Raw genomic sequence first — 27,125 nt, forward strand, 5'->3', positions numbered from 1 at the left:
AAGTTCTAAATTGTTGGACTAAATTTGGGTTTGCCTTGAAAGAACTAAATATTAGAACTAAACATAATTGCCTAAGGTATATTTCAATAGAAATATCCTAAATAATCTAATTTATGCCTAAGGAGCAGATCTCATTAGCTACTCTCATACTGCCAAGAGAAACTCATAGTAATAGTTTATATTTATTGAATAAATAACTGCAATATACATTATATATATATATTAGATGTATTCTTCAGTGTTTTAAGTTTCATTTTATTACTCATATTTTAAAGATAAACAAAGTCTAGCTTTGCACAGTGGCAGTATCATAGTCAATGAGGTTTATCTGAGGCACAATTATTGGTAATTAAAGATAAACAGAATCAAAGAACTAAAACCATTGTCTAAGGACACACAGTTGGTGAAAGAGCCAAGGTTCAAGCTGGGTTGGGCCACTGCATCACACTTATTTGTTGGGAGAAAGTCATGTGGTTTTTGTTGGTGTTGTTGTTATCTTGATCATTGGTATGTGTACTCTTCAGTAGTGTATTCACACTGTTGTGTATCAGGTCTCTATGACTTTTTAATCCTGCAAATCTGAAACTAATTCTGCTGAACACCAATTTACCTCCCTCCCTCTCTCCAATTGTTGATAAACTACCTTTCTACATTGATTTTTATGATTTTGAGTAATTTAGGTATGTGATAGGAGTAAAATAATACAGACTTTGTCTGGATTGTTTTATTTAATGTAAAGCCGTCATTGTTTACTGATATCATAGCACACAAGAGGACTTCCTTCCCTTTTAAGTCTGTATAATATTCTATTGCATGAATACACAACTATCCCTTTATCCATTCATCTGCTAATTTGTCCCTTGGGTTGCTCCCACCTCTTGGCCAGTGTGAATAGTGCTGTGATGAACGTGGTTGTGCAAATATTTCTTAGACAGTGTGCTTTTAATTCTTTAGAATAAAATCCAGAAATGGGATTGCTACACTATGCAGTAATTACACTCCTAATTATTTGAGGAATCCCCATGCTGTTTTACACAATAATTGCCCTATTTTCTATCCCATCAATAGTTCACAGGGTCTCCAAGTTCCCTGCCTCTTTTCCAACATGTGTGACTTTCTGTTCTTTTGATAGTGTTAATCCTATTGTTTGTGAAATGAGAACTCATTGTGGTCTGGGTTTGCATTTCCTTAATAATTAGTGAAGTTGAATATATTTTCATGAGTTATTGGCCATGTTGATATCTTCTTTCAAGAAATGTCTCTTCAAATCCTTAGTTAATTTTTGAAGACGGTGATTTGTGAATTTCTTTATTGTTGAGTTGAAGAAATTTCTTAGATATTTTGGATATTGGCTGGGGATTTAGCTCAGAGGTTTCGCTGCCTGCCTCACAAGCACAAGGTCCCTAGTAAGAAAAGAAAGAAAGAAAGAAAGAAAGAAAGAAAGAAAGAAAGAAAGAAAGAAAGAAAGAAAGAAAGAAAGAAAGAAAGAAAGAAAGAGAGAGAGAGAGAAAGAAAGAAAAGAAAAGAAAAGAAAAGAAAAGAGAAAAGAAAAGAGAAAAAAAAGAGAGAAAAGATATTTGGATAGTAACTCTTTCTCAGATGTAAGCCTTTCAATGATTTTGTCCCACTCTGTAAATTGCCCTTTCAGTTTATTGTTTCCCTCAGTGAGTATATAGCCTCTGTAAATTGGATGTGGTACAATCTGTCTATCTTGGATTTTGTTACGTGAGCTTTCGGCATCATATGGAGGAACTCCTTGGCAGGAACAGTGTGTGGTGGAGTGTGGAAGACCTCTGAGTAATCTTCGCATGCAAATTCATAGGATAATATGGCAGAAATTGTTTGAATTGATTCTTGGAAATTCTGAAACTACTGTCATATAGTAGTATTAAATATCAGTTAAGTCAGGGTTCTATTTTTCTAATGTCCAGCTTAATGGACTGGCTATCCTAGCTCATCCTGACTGATACTCCTTTGAAGGCACTATTAGGTTATGTGGGATCCATTTTAGGTTCTGTCTTAGGGAAACCCACATTGTAAAGAGGAAGCAAACCAGAACTGAGGCAACACTGTCTCAAACTGAACTCACCTGTGAGGTCCCAGGCTCTTGGAAAGCATGGTACTGATAAGAGGTCTTGGCCTCATAATCAGTGTTAACGGCAAAGAACACTGCTGCTTAAGCACTGAAGCCGTACTAACGACAGAGGCACCTTCTGTCATTCTACGGTTGCAGAATTACAACTACTTTGTAAGTGTGATCGAGATCACTAGGAACCCATCCTCAGTGCTGAGCATCTAACCATGCTTCATATTAACCTACTTAACAGATCATTAGAGAGAAAAGGCTGCTTGGGCAGGAGGCAGAGAATGGAGTCTGGGGCGGTAGAACCAAGATTTGGAATTACCAAGGTAATGCACAGAGTCATCAAGAAGGCAGAGAATCTTCTGAGTCTGTGACATGATGATCATTTCCCTAGCTTATTTGGATTTTGAAATGTGTTTCAAGTAAATGTTTTGCATTTTCCCTGCTATGAGCAGGGTTCTGGCACTTTTAACTTCCCTGTCTACATTTTACTGTATTCTTTTAGTTGGTCATTGCCTAAAAAGTCAAACTAACAAACTGTTCCGCTCACTTTGATAAGTCAAATTAATATACAACATGAAAGCTGTGTATGTATCTTTTTGCACTTCATTATGCTTTGCCTGAAGTTCAAAATGAAAATCTCTTGAGGACAAAAAGTGTCATTTGAAAATGTAGACTGTCAATTATATTTACATAAAAGAAAAGATGTGCCTTCACCATAAAAGAAAATATGTTCTTTTATTTATTCATGTTTTCAATTCAGCAGATATTTGTTGTGATCCACTGTATTCCAGGAACTTTTTTAGTACAGAAAGGTGAATTAAGAGTAAAAAAACACACACAAAAAAACCCCAAAAAACCCAAAAAACAAAGCCTTGTCCTGAGTTCACTGTGGGAAAATGTCACATTCGTACGCCACAGAATTTTGTTTTCATTCTAGTTTGACTACTTATGTGCCATGAAAACGCATGGTGCAGGGTGTTACGCACATGCACTCTTCCTCAGTTTGTGACAGAAAACCAAAATAGTTGTTTTTTTAAATTATTTGTTCATTCAATTGTTTGATAAGGTTGGTGAAAAATCTTTAGGGAGCTTTAAAGATAATACAAAGTGCAGACAGAAGTGGAGAGAGGCACTGGTCCACAAAGACACAGTATCAGATGCAAGTACTTACTTGAAAGCAGAAAAGAAAACTTCCCAACAACCTAAAGCAACCTGAAGGCAAGGGTTTGGAATGTACCACCCAGACAATCTGAACCTCGTCCTTTCATCCGAATACATAAATGCTCTTGACCCCTGTTTAGCAAAACTCACACCCCCTGTTTCCTACGTGCTGGGGTCGAAAGCACAAGTTCCAGTAGATCCTTTCAGTTTCTTTAATCCTAGAGGCACTAGAAGCAGGCAAATTTATCAAAAATCAATTCACCAAATGAATAACTATTATAGTCTTTACTGACCAGTTTTTATTTTCTCTTTATAAGAAATAAAAGCATCGGTTCAAAGAATGTTTATCTTTCCCAGATTCTTGCAGCCTCAGAGAGGAAGAATTGGGGTACAGGTACTTTATCTAATGAAGAAAAGACTGAAGCATACATCGAGGCTCATTTTTCCACACCAGACAGCTTAGGATATAAGGAAAAGAGGGGGAGGCAGATACCTAATGTATCTGGCCCCACAGCTATGAGCTATTTGTTCACAATCATTCTGTTTACTGGAGCTGACACAATATAATATCTAAAACTTTAAAATAGCTCTATTCCTTGGCAAATATAGCATAATATGAATACCCCATACTCCCCCTCCAGCATGGAACAATTGTAACCTAGATGATAATTTCAGGGGATAAAAATTATTTAGTTCTATATTACAAAAATTTTAGAATCTTTTCCTCAACGTGGTAAATAATACTTTGCCTTGACTAAAGAACATTGTAAAAAAGTTTGATTCACAAAGTACAATATCTTGGATTGTCTCGTATTCTCTTGACAATGAATGTTCTTATAATATTCTCATCAAAATCTGTCTTTAAATTATTTTAATCTAAATTAATTTTCCTTAGCAATAAATGACAGCAGCTAAAACTTATAAGAGTATTTGGAACTATTAAGTCAATGATTAATAAGACCTAAGCACCCCCAAAACTAATTAACTTGAGTACCAGTCTTTACATTTGTGTACAGCTTCCAGGAATGTAAAAGCTTAAACAAACCTGACATTTAAATCGTGATTTTTTTCATCCTCTGTGAATTATAAAAAAAAATGTGTAAGCAGCCTGTAGAGCTTCAGTAGTGTTCAGATAAAGGTTTTATAATTAAACTGTCCTTGCGATACCAGAAGTGCTGCGAGGCCAAACACCCCTCACAGCCTCTCCCTTATGCCTATACTTATAAATGATCATCAATAGAAGTTTGGTAAAGGGTAAATTTTCTAAAAGAAGTTCTAGAAGAAAGAGGGTCACTCTCTCCATCACACGGGAATCAAAAAATGATGAATTTTAAAGACTTAAAATAAAACTCAGTGAGTTAAAATGGCAAATAACTAATATCTAAAAATAATATAAATGTAAGCAATAGATCAGGAAAAGATAAAAAGATGTTCCTTTTAGATCTTGACACTATCCACATCTCACGACTTCTACATTGCTTATGATAAGGAGTTTAATTTCAAAGAAAGTTTATAAAAATACAAGAAAAGAGTTGTAAAACTTCAAAGTGAGGAAGAATTTTTAAATTTCTGAGTTATTTAAATAGTGTTAAAGACTTTTCCAGGTGTGAATTTAAATATCTTTATTTTTATCAGTACACGTATATGGTACATAACATTAGTATTCAACATAGGGAGTTTATACATGTACATGGTATATCTTTATTCCTTTTTTCATTCTTTCCCTTCCCTCCCTCCCCCTGCATCCAATGGTTAATCTTCTTCCTTTATTTGCACATATTTTCAGAGTATAATGTTTGCATTCCTCATGTGTGCTTGGTGTACATACACGACACATCTTGGTTTCTTTTTCCATCCTTGTCCCTCCAATCTCTCCCTCACTCTCCATCTATAGATGTCCTTCCCCTTTGAAAAAAAATCTACCTTCCTACTTCCTATTGTCTATCTCTTGTTTTCCTCTTCATTTATACTTTGGGTTTCTCACATAAGAGAAAACATGCAATACTTAAGCTTGTGTGTCTGATTTACTTTACTTAACATTATGATCTCAAAGTGCATCCATTTTCCTATAACTCATGTTCATCTTTCTTTATGGGAGAGTAGTATTCCAAGAAAAATGAATAAACACTTCACAGAAGAAGCACAAATAGCCAATGAATACATGAAGAAATGTTCAACATCACTGGCCATTAGAGAAATGAAAATTAAAACAACACTGAGATTCCCTCTTACCCCAGAGAGAATGAGCATAATTAGGAAATCAAATAATAACAAATGCTATGGGGAAATATCTTTATTTTTAAAGTAAAAATAAATTTAAAAGATAATCAGAAAGTAGAGAAAACATCTGTTAAAACTATGGCAAAAAGGTTAATACTGTCAATATATAAAATTCATAAAAAACTCCAAAGCAAAATAATTTGAATAATCTATAAAAAGGAAGGCAAGAAGGACATTTGAAAGGCACTTTAAAAAAACAAATATGGGTAATAAGCATGTTAGGGATGTTTAGCAGATTTAGAAAAAGAATGAGGTTCAATTTCTTGTAGTAGATTACAAAAGCTGAACAAATGATGTGGCTATGGCTTTATAAGTGTCCTCATCTGCTGTTGTAGAAGTACAAATCCATAAAACATCTCTCAGGACAATTTTTCAATAGTTATCAAGTGTCTTAGGAATTTCATAATTTCTGAAACCATATATGCTCTATGATGCTTTCAAAATAATGAAAAAAAATGGAATCAAACTCTGTGTAAATTGGGAAGGGTGGAGGGGGTGAAGGGTGCACAGGTAATGGGAGAAAAAATAAGAACTAAGATACATCATGTTCTGGTACAAACACCCAATGATAAATGTAAATGTATCTTATACCTAAAATGTACCAAATATACTTTTAGTACATATAAGATGTACTAATATATATATACAAATTTTCAAAAAGAATAATTTAACCATGGAAAGACTCTGTGCCCTAAAATATCTATCAGAATTATTTATAAGATGCACAAACATGTGAAGAGTTTTCTTGTCCAGCAATAAACATTTAAATATTTTATACTACTTATACCGGTTAAATTTGTGTATAGGTATTATATGTTCATCAAGTTAGTAAAGAATATAAAATATTTATCATATAATATTAAGTTGAAAGTCAACACATGAAGTTGTACTCACAGTATATATTTCAACATTAAAAAATACATTGACATGGGAAAGAGATTGAAATACATTTACCAGAAGATAAATAAAGCTTTGTTAGATGCTGAGATGATTGATGTTCTTAAATTTCCTTTTTGATTCTTTTCTGCAGTTTCAATTTTTACCTGATTATTACATATTCTTTCTAGAATAAGCAAAACTCATTAAATATTAATTATCTTTTTTAAAAACATAAAATCAGGTCCACATAATTATACCCAGATCAAGTGCCTCCTTCCACCGAGACAAGGAACTGGCGTCCCAGTCAACTCTTCTCTCAGGACTCTAAGGAGTGAGCTTTCTGTTAGAAACCCATCAGCAAGCAAGTACTGAGGATCCTGGAGGAATGAGGGCCAATTGGTCAACCTTGACAGGGTACAAGCTGGAATATGCACAGCCCGGCCCCATCCTATGGAGCTTCCAGTGTACTGAAATAACCAACAATCTCCACGACCTGGCAGCTAAATCAACTTGATCATTGTGTTCCCCTAAGACCAGCTACGTCATCACTATTGTGTCAGTAAAAGACTTTGGGTTGTTGCTTGATCATTTTGACTGAGGATGCTAACCAAAATTATTCCACATCCACAAATAGCCATGGCACTTTTCATCAAGTACATTCCTGTTATTTCCATCTCTTTACCATTGTTGTGTTAGAGTAGAAACCCACTGCACTGACCAGGGGCATCTGCTGTGGACCAGTGCTTCCTTCATTGAAGAATGGTCTTTTCCACATTATGCCTTTTTAGAGAACGATGCTTCACAAACAGCATTAAGGAGAGATATTCCAGCTGACGTACTGGAATAAGTTTATTTACTCATGGAAAGCATAGATATTTTCCCTGTGAGAGGTTATTATAACTGTCATTATTAAACAGTTCTTAAGAGTATTTGCTTCTAAAACTCAAGCAAAACTTTACTTGGGATAACAAAGTATTCTCAGTTTAAACAGGCCAGGTTAAGCATGTTGAACAAGTGCATAAAACTTGGCTATTTCTCCTGAATTTTTCCAGGTTAATTCTTTATAATGTCCCGATGCCCCCATGTCTTTGCTTTTACCATTCTCCACCTCCTTAGTTTCCTGTCTCCCCATCTACGTTTTCTTATTCTATAATTTTGCTTCTCTATTTTTAAAGAAATACCCTTTGCTTTAGTTAACGAAAGAACAAACAAATCCTAATTATCTGACGCCTCAATTCTATCCTTAATATTTCATACTTTGAAAGTAATTTATACATCAAACAATGACCAGTATGGTTGCAAATACTCATTTTAAGTGAGAAGAGTTGTCTTGACGTGGGAGTAAATGATCTATTATACTATCCTGTAATTATTTAATTACAGAAGTCTAAACTATATGATAAACTTTTATTTCTTTAACAATAGTCATCTCTAATACAGTGATTATTCATGTGGTGCCCCATAAAATCTACACATATGTATTATTTTTACCATATTACATAAGAAAATGCCTAAAATCTAGCAAATGAACAACCTTGCCTAGGGCCAAGTTCACTGCAAGTGAGTGGTCAAATGAAAACTGAATGATCAGGAAAGACTTTTTCCCTACCCTAGGAAAGTAAGTCCCCTGGAAAGATGACATAGAGCATTTATGACATGTCAAAAAATAATCCAAGCCTGGGCTTACATGGCACACAACCCCTGGAGAATTAGGCAATTTTACTACAGCTATGTTAGTGACCTAAGGGGTGCATCCGAGAATGTTCAGTCTACTGGAGAAGTGAGCTCACCTCCTCCAATCAGGACTATCATGTGTTCCCTCCCGCCTCACCCTGCCACAAACCTCCAAGCATCCGTGTTCATCCCTGAGTCTTTCCCTAGGTATCCTCCACAATTCCCTTCCATGCAGAATTTCATCTCTGCATAGAAACTGGTGCCACATCCATACTTAAAGTCACTTTTTAAGACATCTTTTTCAAACCACTTTCCATTCATATCATAGCTCTGTGGTTTAAAAAAACAAAAAAGCCAGTAAATACTGACCCTTTGTTCTCATCCTGTGCTCAGTTAATGCACTGCAAGTTAACTATAGTTTGCAAAGCAATGAAATTCAAGGCTTCGGCCACATAAATCCATCGTCTACATTGACTTCTCTGAGCTCTACACTCATCTATCTAACTTCTTATGACATATTTTCCCTTGGCAACATCAAAGATATCTCAAGGTCAATCTGAATGAAAATCGTCTTTCTCCTCTAAACATTTACCTTTTATCTGATTATGGTCTCAGAGAGACAGCCTCCCCTCTCCAACTCCAAAACCTGATGTTATACTCAATTTAATCCACTTCTTTACTTTTAAATTTTAACAAGTCCAAAAACTCTATTCTGTCTCTTTAACTGATTCTTAAATATACCCCAACTTTCCATTTCCAGTGTAACTCTCTTTAGTTAGGGCTCATGGCTATCTTGCTTAAACTATCAAAGTATCTAATTAGATTTTTCTGTTATCAGCTCTCTTTTTAAATCTGCCTTCCTTTCTAACTGGCAGGGTGATTTTCCTAAAATTAAAGTTATTTAAAATCATTGAATGTTTTTACAATCCAAGCCCAAGCTTTCCAGCATAATAGTAGACTCTTTTATCACCTGGTCCTTGATGATATTTCTTGTCTCTTCTCAGCCAATTGCCATCAGTCCATATCCTGAATTCTCACCATACTGCAATACTTCAGATTTGTCTAACACTATGTATCCTAATTTCTCAAGACTGTACTGATACATCTTTTCCTTTTGCCTATAAACATGCTTGCTGGCTTTTGTTCTAGCTAAATTACATTAAAGCTTCAGAGATTAACCAAGTGTCATATTTCCACTGAAGTCTGGCTACTGTCCCCGAATTCCTCCAGACCTGAGTTGCATTTCTTTTCTCTGTGCTGCCAGAGGACCCTGTGTTAATCACTTCCTAGAACTTTTAAAAAATGGTGATAAGAACACAACATAAGATCTATCCTCTTAATTTTTAAGTGCACAATACAATATTGTTAACCATAAGCACAACATGTATAACATCTCTACAACTCAGTCATCTTACAAAACTAAAACTTTATACCTGGTGGATGGCAATTCCATTTTCCCCTTTCCTTTGGTGCTGGAAAGGAAATCACCATTCCACTTTTTGTTTTTATGAATTTGAGTATTTTTATGTATCTCCTCTAAGTGGAATCATGTAGTAGTTGTATTTCTGTAACTAGCACACTTAGTGTAATGTCCTCAAGGTTCATATTGTTGCATATTGATTTCGGGATTTCTCTTTTTATTACTGAATAATATTCCATTGCACATACTTATCTCATTATCCATTTTCCTATTGATGAATTTGTGTTTTTCCCCATCTTGGTTATTGTGAATATTGCTCCAGTGTATATGATAAGGCTAATATTGTCTCAAAATTCTGATCTTAATTCTTTTGGCTAAATACCTAGAAGTGGGATTACTGTATTATATTACAAAGTTGCACTAGTTAAAACAGTACGGTACCAACATAAAGATATATCTAGACAAATGGAACAGAATGAAAGATTCAGAAAGGAATCTACACATGTGCAGTCAGCTTATCTTCAACAAAGGCGCCAAGAATACATGACAGAAAAGGGCTTTCGGCAAATGTCAGGAAAATTGGATATCCACATGAAAAAGAATGAAATTGGACCCTTATCTTACACTATAGATAAAAATTAGCTCAAAATCCATTAAAGACTGAAACATAAGACCTACAGCTACACAACTCCTAAAAGAAAACACAGGTGCAAAACTTCATGAAAATAGTCTTGCAATGATTTCATGGGTATGACGCTGAAGGTGTAGGCAAACAAAGGAGAAGGAGGACAGTGAGACCCACTCACTGAAGTGAAAAACTTCTACACAGTAAAAGAAACAGTCAGCAGATGAAATGTTTTGCTAGCACATTTTACTGCTTTGTATTTGTTGCTTCCCTAGTCTTCACACACATACACACACACACACACACACACACACACACGTGCGTGCACACACACACATGCATGCGGGTACATTGCTTGCTAATTTGAACCTGGCAAAACAACCCCTGTGATTTTCAAGATCAAAGCTAGAGAATGATTCTCACACTGCAGATTTTGGCAGGAGGTAGGAATTGTGGGAAGAAGGCAAGTTGGAAGGAGGAGAAAAAGAGAAATACAGGCATGCTTCCCAGAAAATTTCCCAGAATGTCCTTGGATATCAAAGGATTACTCTCTGATTCTTCTTTGTCCCTTGTTTGGACAAGTATAAAGATTCACAGCGAAACTGGCTCTGTTCACTGTGGGGAAATATTTCTCCAAAAGTCAAACAATTTCTTGGCAGGTTTACCCAACCATGGAAATTTTTACCTTCGTGACGTAAAGGTGGTTCTAACTTCTGTTCTTTAAGCACATTCTCACAATTTAAGTCTATAATAAGACTGGAGGCTGAACACAATGCAGAACAAAATAATGGTAGGGACTTACCTGATAAAATACATATATAAAATCAAGGAATAGATGATGAACAGGAAGATGTAAAGTAGCATGGTGATCATCACAGCAAGAATTTGTGATTTCTGTGTTCTTACAAACACCTAGTAGAGCTTCTTCGCTGCATCGGCTATAGGAGCCTCCCCATTATGTGTAGTCACTGACAAAGGAAAACACAGATTAAAAGAATAAGAATGGAAACATTGATAATCAAGTTAATTTAAAGACAAAAAAACTGTATGGTACTCTAACATTTTTAAATTAAATCTTCTAAATAACAAAATTGCCAGATCTTCAGTTACACAAAAGGAAAAAAAAAAAAGACTGGGTGTTGCATGCTTGGCCTATTGTTTTTCTCATTTTGCCCTCCAAGCATTTAAATGCATGTACTCAACCCACAATTCATGAAGTAAAAGCCATGTTTTATTTATGTGCTATTAACTTCTGAATTTAATGAGCACAAGATATGAAGAAATTAAATATGATGGTAGAAAGATTCCTTTCTCTCTGAAGCAGATTTGATAGGAATTTAATTTGTGCTATGCATAAATGAGATGGCTTATTTTAGAAACTTATAAAAAAGTTATCAGGCTATTTAATGTGATCTTGAAAACCAAAGTTTACATTAGGTTAATTCAAAAATAAGCTTTTGTTTTAGATGAGGAAAAACATTCTATATTGGATTAAAATAAACACATGGAAATGAATTTGCTAAAGACAAATATAAATTGCTAAGGACCTACAGTATCAGCATATGACTGCATTGGCCTTTGAGTTTTAGAAAACATGAACATTCTTTAATCACAATCCTCATAATATCAAGTGGAAGTAATATGCAATGGAAGTATAAAGTAATGTATTTTTTTTCTCCAAAACAAGAGAAAAGGAAGAATATCTTTAGTTTCTAAGCTGACAATTATGTAAGTATAGCTTAAGACACTTTTAAAAGTAGCTAATCCAAATCACATATGTGTAGAAGAAAACAGAAACCTAGACAGGTTAATTTGTATTTTCTCTGCACTAAAATATACTGTAGTAATTGGGCAATGACTAGCATTCAGATGCTCCAGTTCTCAACTACTGCTTCTTTGTCTACCACACCAAACTTTTATTTTTATACTCTGCATTTGTTAACCAGTCTCCCTCGCACAATGGGATGACCTGCTAGATCTCTGGGCATCAGAATGGTAAGTGTTGTCATGTATTTCTCCCTTTCCAGATCTCACTTTTTACTGTTCCTCAAAGATAAAAAATTGACACAGGATTCATTATTGTGTCAACAACAACAGAAACCATGTATGTTTGATGCCAATAACATGATGGATATGGATTAAATCTAGAATGTCCTCTGGTGCCCTCATATGTTCAGAGGCAGGGCTTTTGGAAGGTAACTGGATCACAGGGGCTCTATACTCATCAATGGAGCTCAGAGTTAAATATGCTGCTAGGAGAGGGGGCCAGGTTGGAAGAGGCAGGGAACTTCGGTAACCCAGAATGGTTTATCTCTTTCCTTGGCTCCTCCCTTCTCTCTCTGCTTCCTGGTTGCCATGAGATGAGTAACTTCCCTCTGGCCAGGCCCTTCCACAGCACTGTTTGCCTTGGAGTCAGCATACCTTGGACTGAAACTGTGAGCCAAAATGAATCTCTCTTCCTTTAACTTGTGGGTGCTGAGCATTTTGTACCAGCAACAGAAAAGTGACTGAGATAATGATCTAATCCATAGATGTAGATCACTCATTTGACCCACCTATATTGAACTCCTACTATCTTTAAACTCAGAAGATAAAAGATGGAATAAAGTTAGATAAAAGCATTACTCTCTTGGAGTTTAATTTTCAGTGTGTGTGTGTGTGTGTGCGCACACGCGCGCAGTGGGGGGGGGTTGTAAATGATTAGTAAGCTTACAAGTAAGATTAAGAAAAACATATGAGCCATCAAAGAATGATATGAAAAAGATAAAGAAAAAAAGGTATAGGAAGTATGTTAGCCAGCTCTCTGTCAGTGTGACAAAATACCTGAGATAAACAACTTATAAGCAGGATGGGTTTGTGTTGGCTCAGTTTCAGAGGTTTCAGTCCATGCCTAGCTCCCTCTTTGTCTTCCAGCCTGTGATAAGGTGATGATGCATCATAGTGGGGATGTGCACTGAAATAGGATGATTACCTCATGGGGTCGAGGAAGCAAAGATAGAAAGAAGAATGGGGAGGGCCCCAGCAGCCCTTCAAGGGCAGCCCTAAGCCTCTGTTCCTCTCCCAAGCCCTACTTCCTAAAGCTTCTGCCACCTCCCAGTAGTACCACAGGCTGGGGTCCCAGCCTGTATCACATGGGTCTTTGTGCAACCTTCCAGATCCAAACTACAGCAGGAGAAGTGGGTGTGTGTTGTTAAATACTACTATCAGAAAATGTCTCACAAACAAATGGCATTTGAGTAAAGGGTGTAAAGGAATGAGCCATGTATCTGCAGATGGTATTCATCACACACTGCTCATACTATGTCACTGTGACATACTATGTCACTCATACTATGTCACATAGTTTTGATTTCCCCACTAGATTTTAAATCCTTCCCTGAACATTGAGGCAAAGGCTTTCATATACCTTGCATCATCTATAGGACATAGTAACATTAGCTCACTATAATCCTCTCATCTTTATTCTTTTTATTTTATGTGTAAACTTTTAAGGTATATTCCTATCTAATCTCTCATTGGATTCTCCCAATAATACTGAGAAATAAAAAAGTCAAGTGTTACTGTTTGTAGGTGTCACTACATTTTAGGGTGCCTATGTAGAAAATAAAGGCTAGAGAGATTAACTGTCTCATCCAGTGACAAATGGCAGTTTGGACCAGAACTCAGCTCCCCCAATCCCAATTTTATGGTTTTCCTACTACTCCATGGTCAACTCCAATAGTGCTATAGTTTGAATGTGTCCCCAAAAAGCATGTGCTGGAAATTTAATCCTCAATGCAATTGTGTTAGGAAGCAGAGACTAGTGGAAGGTGTTTGGGTCATGAAGATCGATGCTCAAGTGGGATTCATCCCAGGGATGCAGGGATGGTTCAATATGCACAAATCAATCAATGGAATACAATGTATCAATAGAGCCAAGGACAAAAACCATATGATTATCTCCATAGATGCAGAAAAAGCATTTGACAAAATCCAACATGCATTTATGATAAAAACCCTACAAAAAATTAGAATAAATGGTCTCTACCTCAAACTGATAGAAACCATCTATGAAAAACCAAAAGCCAATATCATACTAAATGGTCAAAAACTGAAATCCTTCACACTAAAATCAAGAACAAGACAAGGATGTCCACTATCACCACTCTTGTTCAATATAGTTTTGGAAACATTAGCCACAGCAATTAGACAAGAGAAAGAAATAAAAGGAATAAAGATAGGAAATGAAGAAGTCAAATTGTCATTATTTGCAGATGATATGATACTCTATATAGAAGACCCCAAGAACTCCACCAAAAGTCTTCTAGACTTAATAACCAAATTCAGTCAAGTAGCTGCTTACAAGGTCAACACACAAAAATCAATAGCTTTCCTCTATACAAATGACAAGCTCACTGAGAGAGAAATAGGGCAAATAATTCCTTTCACAGTAGCATCCAAAAAACTGAAATACCTAGGAATCAACCTAATGAAAGAAATCAAAGACCTCTTCCCTGAAAACTGTGGCACTCTGAAAAGAGAGATTGAAGATGATATCAGAAAATGGACAGATATTGCCTGCTCCTGGGTAGGAAGGATTAATATAAAATGGCCATACTTCCAAAACTGATATATAGATTTAATACAATTCCAATTGAGATCCCAGGAGCATACTTCATGGACCTTGAGAAAACAATCCAAAAATTCATTTGGAACAAGAAGAGACCCAGCATAGCAAAAGCAATTCTAGGTCACAGAGACATGGCAGGGGGTATCACAATTCCCAACCTGCAACTCTACTACAAAGCTACTGTGATAAAGACAGCATGGTACTGGCAGAGAAACAGACCTGAGGACCAGTGGAACAGATTAGAAGATGCAGAAACAACACCAGACACACTCAGCCATCTCATCTTCAATAAAGGAGCCAAACATCCTCACTGGAGGAAAGATAGCCTCTTTAATAAATGGTGCTGGAAAAATTGGGTTTCAACTTGCCAAAGATTAAAACTAGACCTATATCTCTCAACATGCACTAAACTAAAATCAAAATGGATTAAAGATCTAAATATTAAAATAGAAACTCTGAACCAGTTGGAACAGAGGTTAGGTAGAACCCTTGAAGACATCGGTGTAGGAAAAGATTTTATGAACAAAACCTCAGTTGCCCGTGAACTAGCACAAACAATCAACAAGTGGGATCTCTTCTTATTAAAAGGCTTCTGCACAGCAAGAGAAACCACCAGCAGTGTGAAGAGACAACCCACAATGTGGGAAAAAAACTTCACCTGCCCTTCCTCAGACAAAGGTCTACTATCTCGAATCTATAAAGAACTTAAAAAGATCAGACCTCCCAAATTTAAAGACCCAATCCGAAAATGGGCATCTGAAATGAACAGACATTTCACAGACAAAGAAGTAGAAATAGCAAATAAATATATGAAAAAATGTTCAACATCACTGGTCATTCGAGAGATGCAAATGAAAACAATGCTGAGATTCCACCACACCCCAGAAAGAATGGCTGTTATGGTGAAATCAACCAATAACAAATGCTGGCGGGGCTGTGGGGAAAGCGAAACCCTGCTCCACTGCTGGTGGGAGTGTAGACTGGTGCAACCTCTGTGGAAATCAGTATGGAGATACCTCAAAGAACTAGGACTGGAAGTCCCATTTGACCCTGCTATTCCACTGCTGGGGATCTTCCCCAAAGAATTAAAAGAATCATACCACAGTGATATATGTGTGCCCATGTTCATAGCAGCACAGTTTGTAATAGCTAAAACTTGGAAACAGCCCAAATGCCCATCAACTGGAGACTGGATAAAGAAAATGTGGGGTTTTTATAAAGCGGAGTACTACTCAGCCATAAAAAATGAAAAATTAGAGACATTTATAGCTAAGTGGATGCACATTGAGGTGATACTCTTAAGTGAAATAAATAGGAGCCACATGTATAAATACCGAATAGTTTCTCTGAAGTGAGAAACTGAAAGTGTAAATAAGAACTAAATGTATAATTGGTAATGTGAAATAGGAAGAAAAGGGCCAAAGGGGAAGGAAGTGGGAAGGCTAGGGGAAAGGATAGAAGGGAATGGGATTAATATGAGAAAATGGAAAAATAGGAACAAAATCTTTGTAAATAGGAATGGAGGGGTTGAAGGGTGGGCTGGACAAGGGTGAAAAATAAGAACCAAGAGAGATTATGTAAAGGTGCAAATTTCTAATGATGAATATCATTATATTGTATACCTAAAATGTACCAATGATTAGAATGAATAATCGATAATGTAAAATAGGAAGAAAAGGTCCAAAGGGGTAGGGGTAGTGGGAGGGGCAGGGGAAAGGAAAGAAGGGAAAGGAAAAATGCTGAGAAATGGAAAAAATGGAAAGAAAGTCTTTGTAAATAGGGAAGGGTGGAGGGCGTGAGGGGAGGGCTAGGAATGGGGAAAAAATAAGAACCAAGATGCATTATGTAAAGGTACAATTCCCAATGAGAAATGTAATTGTGTTGTATACCTACAGTGTACCAATAAAAGAATTTAATAAAAAAAAAAAAAGAATGGATTGATGCTAAAGGGTATGAGGCTATGAGCTTGATCTCTTGCTTTCTCTTAGCCCTTCTACCAAAGGATGACAGAGCAAAAATGTTCTTACTGAATGCTGGCCCTCTAAACTTGAACTTCCCTGATTCCATGATCATGAGGGAATAAATTTGTGCTTATTATACATTATCCAGTCTCAGATAGTTTATTAAAACAGCATAAATTAGATGAGTCTCAAGAATTATCTGCTGAATGACAATGCTTTCACTCTACTTTGTTTGATCTTGTTATGCTTCTCACTACTAATATCAAGGGCAAGAACAATGTCATATTTATTCTATGTCTAAAAATTCTCTGTAGAAGTATATAGTCCATTAATACATGTTGATCAATTTAAAAATTCAAAAGCAAATCTTTCCTCAACTTTTAAAACTTTTAAAAGATTACAGATCAGATAGAGGAAGTTTTGTTGTTCTAGCTTGGTTTTATTTATTTTTTAAATGGGATCTTCCTGTGTTGCCCAGGCTGGCCTCAAACTCCTGGGCCCAAGAGATTCTCCTACCTGAAATTCCTGATTGTAAGGATTACAGGCATGCACCACTGTGTCCAGCTTCACAGAATGAGTTTTGTACTCAATGGAATTGTTGTATGAACATGGGAAATGAATTTTAACCTCTGAGACAGCAAACTGGAAAAGTATTATGGGCAATAGCACCATGCAGTGCTTCAGCCGCAAACCACTCTACCCACTACTTCTCTTTTTAGATTACCAAGAACAAAATAAGTTCAGAGCAGAAATCACCAGTAAACTTACACTAAGTAACATCTCGCTGGCTGGCTCAGCTAAGTAAAGCACTGATGATTCTCAGTTTCTCCTATTAAGAGGAAGTGCTGAAGGACTTAAAAGTGTGGATTCAGACAACCTGAATCTCAAGATTTAATCTGAATCTCAATCTATGATAACTGTGGTCCTGTGTGGAGCAGTTCTCAAGTGTGACAGTTAGTGAGGAGTTTCAACTAGACTGGCTTTGGGATCTGCCCTAGTGACTGGTAGAGCACACTTCTGGGTGTGTCTTGGTGGGGTGATGGAGTCACAGCCTCAGGGTCTATGTCTGGCCCCTTGCCCTTTCTACTCCAGCCCTCTTTCGCTGCTCTGCTTCTGTTGCCATGATCTGAGCAGCTATGCCCCACTACACACATTTGACATGATGTCTCTGCTTTGAAGCCAACCAATCATGGAATGAAACCATGAGCAAATTAAACCCCTTTTCCTTAAAGCTGTGAGTGTTGGATACTGTGTCTCCCCAAGGAGACAGTGAGTAGAACAGCAAGCTTTGGTAAGCACCAGCACCCCCTGTGTATCCCTCCCCAGAGTCCCTTGTGCAGGCCTGTAGTTTTGCATTTGTCAGTTCCCAAGTGATACTACTACTGTTGGTTCAGGGATCACCCCTTGAGAACCACTGCTTTAGATCAGTACTTCCCAAACTTCAGTGTGCTTAAATCACCTGGTGAAAAGATTAAAATGCATATTTAATTCAATCCAGGGGCTTGTCCAAGTGCATTTCTACAGGTCCCCAGAGGATTCCAATGCCTCTCATCAGTGGATTACACATAGCTTTAGAGATTTTTTGAAAAACTGCAGAAGTAGATGTCATTTGCAATAAAATGTGATGGATTTTAGCTGTAAAATTGATAACTATGGAGTCTTGGAATAAACAGCTCTTCTTTTCAAGTACAAAGAGACATCGGTGCTATATTCATCTTTCGGAATCCAAGTCAGTTTCATCGGGTTACAGATCTCAAACTGGTTCTAAGATGGCCATGCTGGAGGCTGCTTTCTTGAAGATTACATCAGAGGCCCCAGAGTAAATTAAGCCTGCTCATTTTGTCATCTGCCTTGGATACAGCGGGTGGATTGACCATTAATCTGCCTAAAAACATAAGGAATAGGAATGCCATTCCATGAGTGTTGCAGACGTTCCTTCTGAGAGACCTTTGGTGATCATAAAGGACAGCTGCTCATCTCTCCCAAGAGGCTTCCCATGTGGTATTGCAGTAGGCTCAGTCTCAGCCCCAAAACCCACTCAATATGCACATCAGCCTCTGAGAGGGATTGGGAGATGCCAGGGGAGATGGTTCTCCTCTAGTGCAGATGGCATCTTCTCTACATCTTCTGCTCAACAAACCTCGACAGCACCAGCTCCTTCTTTCCAGCCTGAAAACTGAGGGAGGTAAAGATGTAGACACAATCTAGCTGGCTGCAGCTTGATCTACTCAGAATCAGGAGTTTCATCAGCAGAATGGAAAAAAACTTTTGAGCTGGGGTCAAAAACACAACACTTCTGGCTCCAAAGGCTCCCTCTTCCTCAATATTATCAAGGTGATCAATGGTTCTGAGGTTACAGAGAGTGGTCAGATGCTGGCACATGAAAACAAGTCTGCCTGTTAAGTACTCTTGGGCTTTGCTTAGCATACGGCTCTGCCTCCAAGCCCTAGCAGCAGTACTAGGAAATGGCTACAATGGTAGGCTCTATCTGCACTGTTTTAAAGTCCTTTTAATGATATTAAATGATCTATATGATGAGAATCAATAATTGCACTCATTTCCAAAGTCTAAACTGTATAGAAGAAGTCATTTCCATTGAGAAAATAGCAGTCTGAATTTTCATATGAGACCTAAAATGATACTAGTGGTCTCAGAGCAGCCTAGGAATTTACAGCAAGTGAAAGCCCAGCCCAGCAAACAACAAAAGGAGAAATAAAGGTCTTTTTGGTAAAATATCTAGCACCTTGTTATCCAAGATGTGGCCCAGGGAGCCAGAATCATTGGTATTGGTATTGTGTAGGAACTATGGGAAATACAGAATCTCAGACTCCACTAGCTGAATGAGAATGAGTGTGTTAAAATCCCCAGGGAATTTGTGAGCACATTAAAGTTTGAGAAGCATTTCTATAGCACATTATGGCCCGAGGGGTGGGGCGGGGGGAGAGAGAGAGAGAGGACAGGCTCTGCTGATCTAAGCTGTCTCCTAGCACTCATAGGTGTTTCCATGAATAGGGTGTTTCCATGAATGTAGCTTGAACAGCACTTTGGTCTTTAGTTCCAAGAACCATTATTTTTTGGGTTGTTTTTTTTTTTGGTACCGGGGATTGAACCTGGTACCTTCCGCTTGTGAGGCAGGCACCGGAACTACTGAGCTAAATCCTTGGCCCTAAGAACACATTATTGACAATGGAATCAATGTTAGACAGGTAGAGTCCAATAAAACACCCCCATCTTTTATCTACTTGGCAGTTAGTATAAACTAAACATATGTACAGTATATACCAATTGTGAAACTATAATTTCCATAAGCATTGGACTTACAATATTATTGCATAATATAATTTTACAAACGATCATTTAGCCATTTTGATTAATATATAATTTCCATCTGCCCCTTTGCTTGAGGCTCTATTTTATGACAGTCTTCAGTACAAAACTTTAGCTAAAATTCAGATTTCTCTTCCTTGTACCTATCAAAATCACTTAAACATTTGTTGACTCTATATTAAAGTATGTTTTGGCTTGAATTATTCCACATTTAGTCAGTAGCTTTAATTTTGTGTTGTTATCTAATACAAAGCTTTGGACAACTTAATGGAACTTAGATAAAGATGCTAAGGTGCAGGTCAGAGCTTGTGGTCACCGGCAAGGGTTGTGGTTCCAGGGTGTGTCACTGGGCCTCTGCTATGCCCAGTTTCTACCTTCCGAACTGTGTTGCATTCTTGGATTCTCCAGTCTGCTCATCAGAGCTCTCCTATCAGGCATGGTGTCAGTGGTTCTGAAACTGTGGTCTCTAGAACAACAATTGGGAACTTGTGAGAAATATAAACTTGGGCTTTTTTCCAAACCAATGGAAAGAGAAACTCTGGAGTGGAGACCAGCAATTTTTGTTTTCCCAAGACCTACCATAGATTTGATGCAGAAGCAAGTTTGAGAATCACACATTCCAATAAACACTCACCAGGAAATCTCTGGCCTTGCAAATTTAAAGCAACTAGAAATTTGAATGTGGCAATAAATTCACATTAATACGTATTCGTTTTAATTTTGCATAAAATTATAGCCCAGACCTCACTACTAAATTAAATGTTTTGATGTAATTGAGTAATTGTCATTAGGGATACCATACATTTGATTTCACAGAGCAATACATTAACTCAAAGTTTGAAGGAGAGATTTTGACATAATAGAAGACATGCCAACCTCAGAATTAAGAAATCTGGGTCTTATTCCTAGCTAAAGTGTGGGCTCTCTATATGGCCTTGGACAAGTAATGCAATTCTCTGTGGCTAGCTGCTTCCTTCCAGTTGTAAAATGAGAATAGCATTTGCCCCACCAACTTAAAGTCTTATTGTTAGTATATAATCAAATAAAATATGAGAAGATGTTTCAGAAATACAAAGCACTTTTCAATATTAGAACTCTTAGGGGAAAGGAAAGAAGGTAAAGGAAAAATTATGAGAAAAGAAAAAAATGGAAACAAAATTTATGTAAATAGGGAAGGATGGAGAGGGTGAAGGGCACAGGTAATGGGAAAAAAATAAGAACCAAGATCCATCATGTACGGGTACAAACACCCAATGGTAAATGTAAATGTATTGTATACCTAAAATGTACCAATAAAAGAATTTGAGAAAAAAATATTAGAACTCTTACTATTATTATTTTATACATCATTGTGTATGTTCACACACCACTTATGATCATGAAATCCTAAAACTAATTTAGGGTAAATACATACTATCCTTGTCATTTCACAATCATCACAAATGTCAAAATAAATGCCGATGGAATGATTTTTTAAAATGTATTATTTAGAAATGTATTTAAAATTTTATCTTCTTAAGTATATCTATTACATGATAGAGCAGATAAACAGCCTAACCAATTTAAGGAACTATTGTTATTGTACTGTTACATTTATGGGAAGTTTGCCTATGAAAATTTTTACAATTAAAAAAGATTTTAAAAATTTATAAAGCTCCTTGGTAAATAATTTTTTTAAATGACAGCTAATTTTGGCATAATATATGAGTTTCTACTTATTTTGCAAGTGTTTATTTATGATAGTTAAAATTGCACCTACATTGATTATATTAGACATCCAAGACATTTTGTGAGGAAAGTCTTCATAACTTCAATTTAAGGTGAATATTGAATGTTCATCATTATTGAAACTTCCTATGTCAACAGATCCATACACTACAGCTAAATTCTATGTCAAGAACTCATATCGTGATTATTTTGTTTGACTTACCCCCAGGAAAATATCCACTATAAACACCGCCAATGGGTCTAGAACTGTCCATAGTCCCATGGTAATGATTAACTTTGACAAGACATCAGGACAGGAGGCAAACAGCAGCTGACAGCCCCATCTGATCAGAACCAAAAGAAATATGACTGTGTTCAACATTAGAGGCCCGACCACAATCACAGCCAGCTCTTCTGTGATGCTAAGGGAAGATGTTGGATAGCAAAGCTCAACCATGTAGGGGTAAAGATGGAATCTGTAAGGAAACAAGGTATGAATCACTTACTTGCAAACAAAAACTGTTAAAATGCCAAGCCAACAAAACTATTCAAAGGACTATGTGGTTTTTTTTCTTTTTTTCAAAATATAGGAAACATAACACTTTAAAAAACCTTGATATGAAACTTAAAAAAAAAAAAAACTTGACATGCAATTAGATGTTAGACATCTTCATCCTTTCCTGACCCTTCAGTAACTCTTGAACATTTCACAATCAAGGAAAAGGAAAATTCAACGATATTTATCAGTCTTATAAAAGGACACAGAAATTATTTCAGCACAGAAGGTACATCAAATTGAGCTGCTGAACAGACCTGTCTATAGACCAAAAGCTCGCCTGCAGTTCGCAGTACTTGTTTGTAGGCTATTGTAAATGCAAAGTACAGCGGACTTTCTAAGGAGTCAACCTCTAATAGCAGTGAAATATAGATACATGGTAAATCTAATAATTCTTCAGAGTTTTAATATAGCTGATTGACTTTACCTTTGATTCCTCTCTAGGTAGACTCCCAAATACATGAATAAGATCACTATCACTAACAACCAAAACTTCATACTTCTTGGTCTAATGAGCTCTGTAGCTCAAGCAGCCTGACCCAGGATTTTACACCATCTTTCTGTGCAAAACAAGACTTCATCCCACTGAGTTCTCGCCCTCTAAATTTCGTCCTGTGGAAAGCTGTTTCATAATTGATCCTGTTTGTGCGTTCTATTTATCAGTAGCCTACCAAAGAGATCTTCATTTTTTCTGTTCCTTCATTTTGATTTCTAACAAGGGTTTTGCTTGTTTGTTTTTGCAGTACTAAGGATTGAATCCAGGGCCTTCATACTAAGTTACAGTTCTCTTTATATAAAAAAAAGTATTTTTATTTTGAAACACTCTTGGCAAGTCACTAAATTGCCCAGGCTGGGCTTGACTTGGTATCCTCCTGCCTCAGTGTCCCAGTGAGCTGGATTACAGGTGTATCCCACCACATCTGGCTCTAAATTGTATGCTTTTGTTCATAGCTGTTGTGAATATCAAATAAAGAAATAAATATATATATATTTCTTAGCATAGTACCTGCCATAAAGGAAGAAAAAAAAATGCTCACAGTTGGTGTTGTTACTATTGTTGTTACAATTGGTTGGTCACTGCTAAGATGTGACACAGAGCTACTGTATGAATCCAGACTGAGGACCAAGAAAACAACCAGAAAAATATCTCGTGATAGATTAAGTTCTCTTCTGCTTAAGAAACTGGTCAGATCTGGCTGTCAAGATATTTCTTGTAGTCTCATTTTTACTAACAACTAATAAAGATAAGGTTTCCTTTTCTATCAAAGAATAGGTGAGCTAATAATAAAAAGAACTAGCCCAAACATACAATGCTTATATTTTATGCTTTGGAAATCTAAAGAAAAAAGAAAGAAAAGAGAGAGAGAGAAAGAAAGAACAGGAATAAACAGAAAGAAGAAGATGAAATATCAGAATATCCAGGCAATATCCATGTGAAAATGCCCTCCCTAGAAAATGTGTTTATTTAGTAAATGTAAATGTACATATTCTGCAACACATTCAGATATTTGTGATTTACTATCAAAAACTGTGTATATATATATATGTATATATATATTCCTCTTTGTAAAGTCTTAAAATTTTTCATAACCTCCTTAATTGAAAATATAAACACATCTTTGTTTTTATCTGTACCATCTACATTTGAGAAAATGAATTTTACTTGTATTGTTATCTATCTGTTTGTCTATCTACAGTGCCTACAGAATTATGTTTATTTTATAGAGAGATAACCTTTAAAGTGTCATCTTTTCCCACAGGATAATGGCCCAGAAAGCAGCTTGGGCTTTAGTTCAGTAATTGTTTGAATTCAATCATTTTGTACAAGAAGCAATCTTTGCTTCTCTGAGTATAGGCAATAAATCAGACTTAGGTTACTTCTAAAATATCTTCAGCCTAAGTCACTCTGATAAAATCAAAACACAATAAAACATTGGTCCTAAATTCCTTTTGGATTCTGCTCAGATATTAGAACATATTTGAATCTGCTAAATTTTAAATAAATATTGATGGACCAGTTATGTATTTGTATATACAGAAGCAACAGTAAAATGAGACTATAATTGTAATAGAAGTTCTTGCTTCCAGAGATAGACATTTTTGTTTTTTCAAATCATACCTGCATTTTAGGTCTTCTGTTAAGTGGACAGGAGAGGAATTTTATACATTCATTGTCCTATCAATATAATGAAAATACATTCTTTTGAATTTCAGAGAAATTACTCACTTTGTCACTGGAGCTGAGATGGCCTGGAGGAAAAGCCACTGGCCAAGGTAATGCAGGCAGAGCCTCAGGAAGCAGAGGGAAGCCAGCAGCAGGATGGCGTACCAGAAGCCCTGGCTTTGCCACTGAGCAAACTGCAGCTCTGAAAATACTGATACCTTCACAAAGTGGAGATGCTTGAAGAGGTCTCCAGATCCACTACCACCAGCAACTGAAGAGCTGCTACAAAGGAAGAAAAGAGATATGTTTTGCATGCTTTGGTTTCAAATAACCCTCAGGGGCTCATGTGTTGACAGCTTGGTCCCCAGATGATGGTGCTGTTGATAGGCGGACTCTGGGAGACAGGACTTAGTTGGAGGTTGCAGGTCACTGGGAAGTGCCCTTGAAGGAGGTATTGGGACACGAGACCCTAGTGCTCTCTCCTCATCTCCCTCTCTCTCTCTGCTTCCTGTCTTTCCTGAGGTGAGCTGAGCTGCTTTGTTCCACCATGTGCTCCCTACCATGAAGTTCTGCCTCACTACTAGCCCAAACAGCAGAGCCAGTGACCCTGTACAGAAACCTCTGGGACTGTCAGCAAGAACAAACCTTTCCTCCTTGAAGTTGCTTTTCCCAGGTATTTTGTCACAGCCATAGAAAGGTGGCTGACACATATTCTGAGCTTGTAGCACAACTCCAAAAGCAATATCCTGATAGTTAAAATATAGTGTGGAAATAAACTGAATGAAATTATTTTAAATATGTGATAACTGAAAATATTTATGTTTCTTTTTGTTACAATGGATGAATAGAAGGGAACATAAACATGGATTAGGGAAAAGCAAATCAAAACTACAATGAGATATGGCTACTTAAACAACAAAAAAAACACAGAAAGCAACAATTACTGGCAAAGATGTGGAGAAATCGAAAAACTTGTGCATTATTAACAGGACTACAAAATGATACAACCTCTATGACATGTACCCCTAAAATTAAATATGCAATTACTATATAATCAAGCAATGCCACAACTGGATATATATTGAAAGCAAGATATAGAGTTGAAAGTAGGTTATAGAAGTGGTATCTGTACATCCCAGTATTAGCCACAAGAGCCCTCATATGGAAACAACATAAATGTCCATTGATGAATTAATGAAAAAATAACATGTAGCATATGTACAGCAGAATATTATTCAGTTTTTAAAAGAAGGAAATTCTGATACATGCAATAAGATGAATAAATCTTGAGGATGTTATACTAAATAAAATAATCCAGTCACAAAAGGACAAATATGATTCTGCTTATATGAAATATCTATAGTAGTTAGAATCATAGCAACAGAAAGTTGAATGGTAGTTTCCCAGGGATGAAAAATGGGAATTGGTGGGAGTTGCTATTTAATGGGTACAGAATTTCAGTGTTGCAAGATGATAATACATTTCTGAGAGCGGCTGTATGGTAACGTGAATATACTTACCACTGACCTATACATTTAGGATGGTTAAGATGGTCAATTTTATGTTATGTGTATCTTATTATGATTTTTAAAGTTTAATAAAAAACACAGAAATAAATTTTAAACAACTTATTTTTAGAAAATTTTTGAAAACTAAAATATACTTCTGTTTATCTCACTTGCACAGATTATTCTCTCTTCATAAAGATTTGATTTATGTGTATATAGTTTGTTAAAGAACAACTATTTCATGTTTAAAATTGAAGAGTTATTAACATACCATTCAATACACAAAGAAGTATTTGAAACTTAAGTATTATTTCATTCCTTAACACAATATAAATAAAAACATGAAAGAATCCCATGTGAATTATTCTGATTTAACTCTGATTACCCCTCTATGGTTAGCTTTGGGAACAAGAGTTGGTTTCATAGTATCTTAAATAGTTTTTGGAAGAAAGAAGATGAAGAGGCAATCTGAAAATAAGTGCACAATCAAAAACAATTTATCCAAGAATATACAGAGGCTATGGAGTTACCATAGTATAAAGAATAAAAGTCTATGGCCTGATGCCCTGGGCATAATTCTCTACATCTATGTTTTCTCATAGGGAGAAAGAAGACAGTAGCACTTCCCACATCCCAGGGTCAGCATGATTCTAGGTCAACAGATGTAAAACACTTTGAACAGTCTGTCACAGAGGTGTACCCAAGATACAGTGAATCCTCACCATGCTACATCTCCTTTCTCTTTCAGTATTTAACAGACCTTTACTGAAAAAGGATAGCTTTTCATTAAGTCCCCAAATGTAGAAAATTTGCATAAATTATACAATTCTTTATTTTTTTTATTTTTTAAAGATCTATAAGCATGAGGATGCAAATATTTGTTATCTAATTAAAGCAGTTGAGATCATTAGCGTATATCATGTACCTAATTAAACTGGGACTTGAGCTTCATAGGAACTAGCCTCCAAATTCATGGGCTAGCTTGTCTAATTCTATTTTAGAGTGATTTTCTAGATTCATTAAGTTCTTCACCAAAAATAGTCCTAATGATAAACACACTTGCCAAAGGAGAAACTAGAACAAGAATAAGTAGTTCAGTCTACTTAGTGACTAACCTCTGGAAACAGAACACAGAAATAGAATTCATAGAACAGTTTTATATATGTGT

General features: G+C 36.3%; 1 protein-coding gene across 1 annotated transcript in view; it reads right to left on the reverse strand.

The window, feature by feature from the left end:
• Positions 1-27,125, reverse strand: part of LOC101715907 (uncharacterized) — a 497,493-nt gene that overhangs the window by 95,215 nt on the left and 375,153 nt on the right. The window contains 3 exon segments of the mRNA XM_087182557.1: positions 10,928-11,093; positions 21,949-22,205; positions 24,513-24,731. Coding sequence (XP_087038683.1) covers positions 10,928-11,093; positions 21,949-22,205; positions 24,513-24,731 — 642 coding nt within the window.

The sequence above is a fragment of the Heterocephalus glaber genome, unplaced genomic scaffold, assembly GCF_053883595.1.
Source record: "Heterocephalus glaber isolate CG9 unplaced genomic scaffold, H.glaber_assembly_v1.0 deba00001472, whole genome shotgun sequence".
NCBI lineage: Eukaryota > Metazoa > Chordata > Mammalia > Rodentia > Bathyergidae > Heterocephalus > Heterocephalus glaber.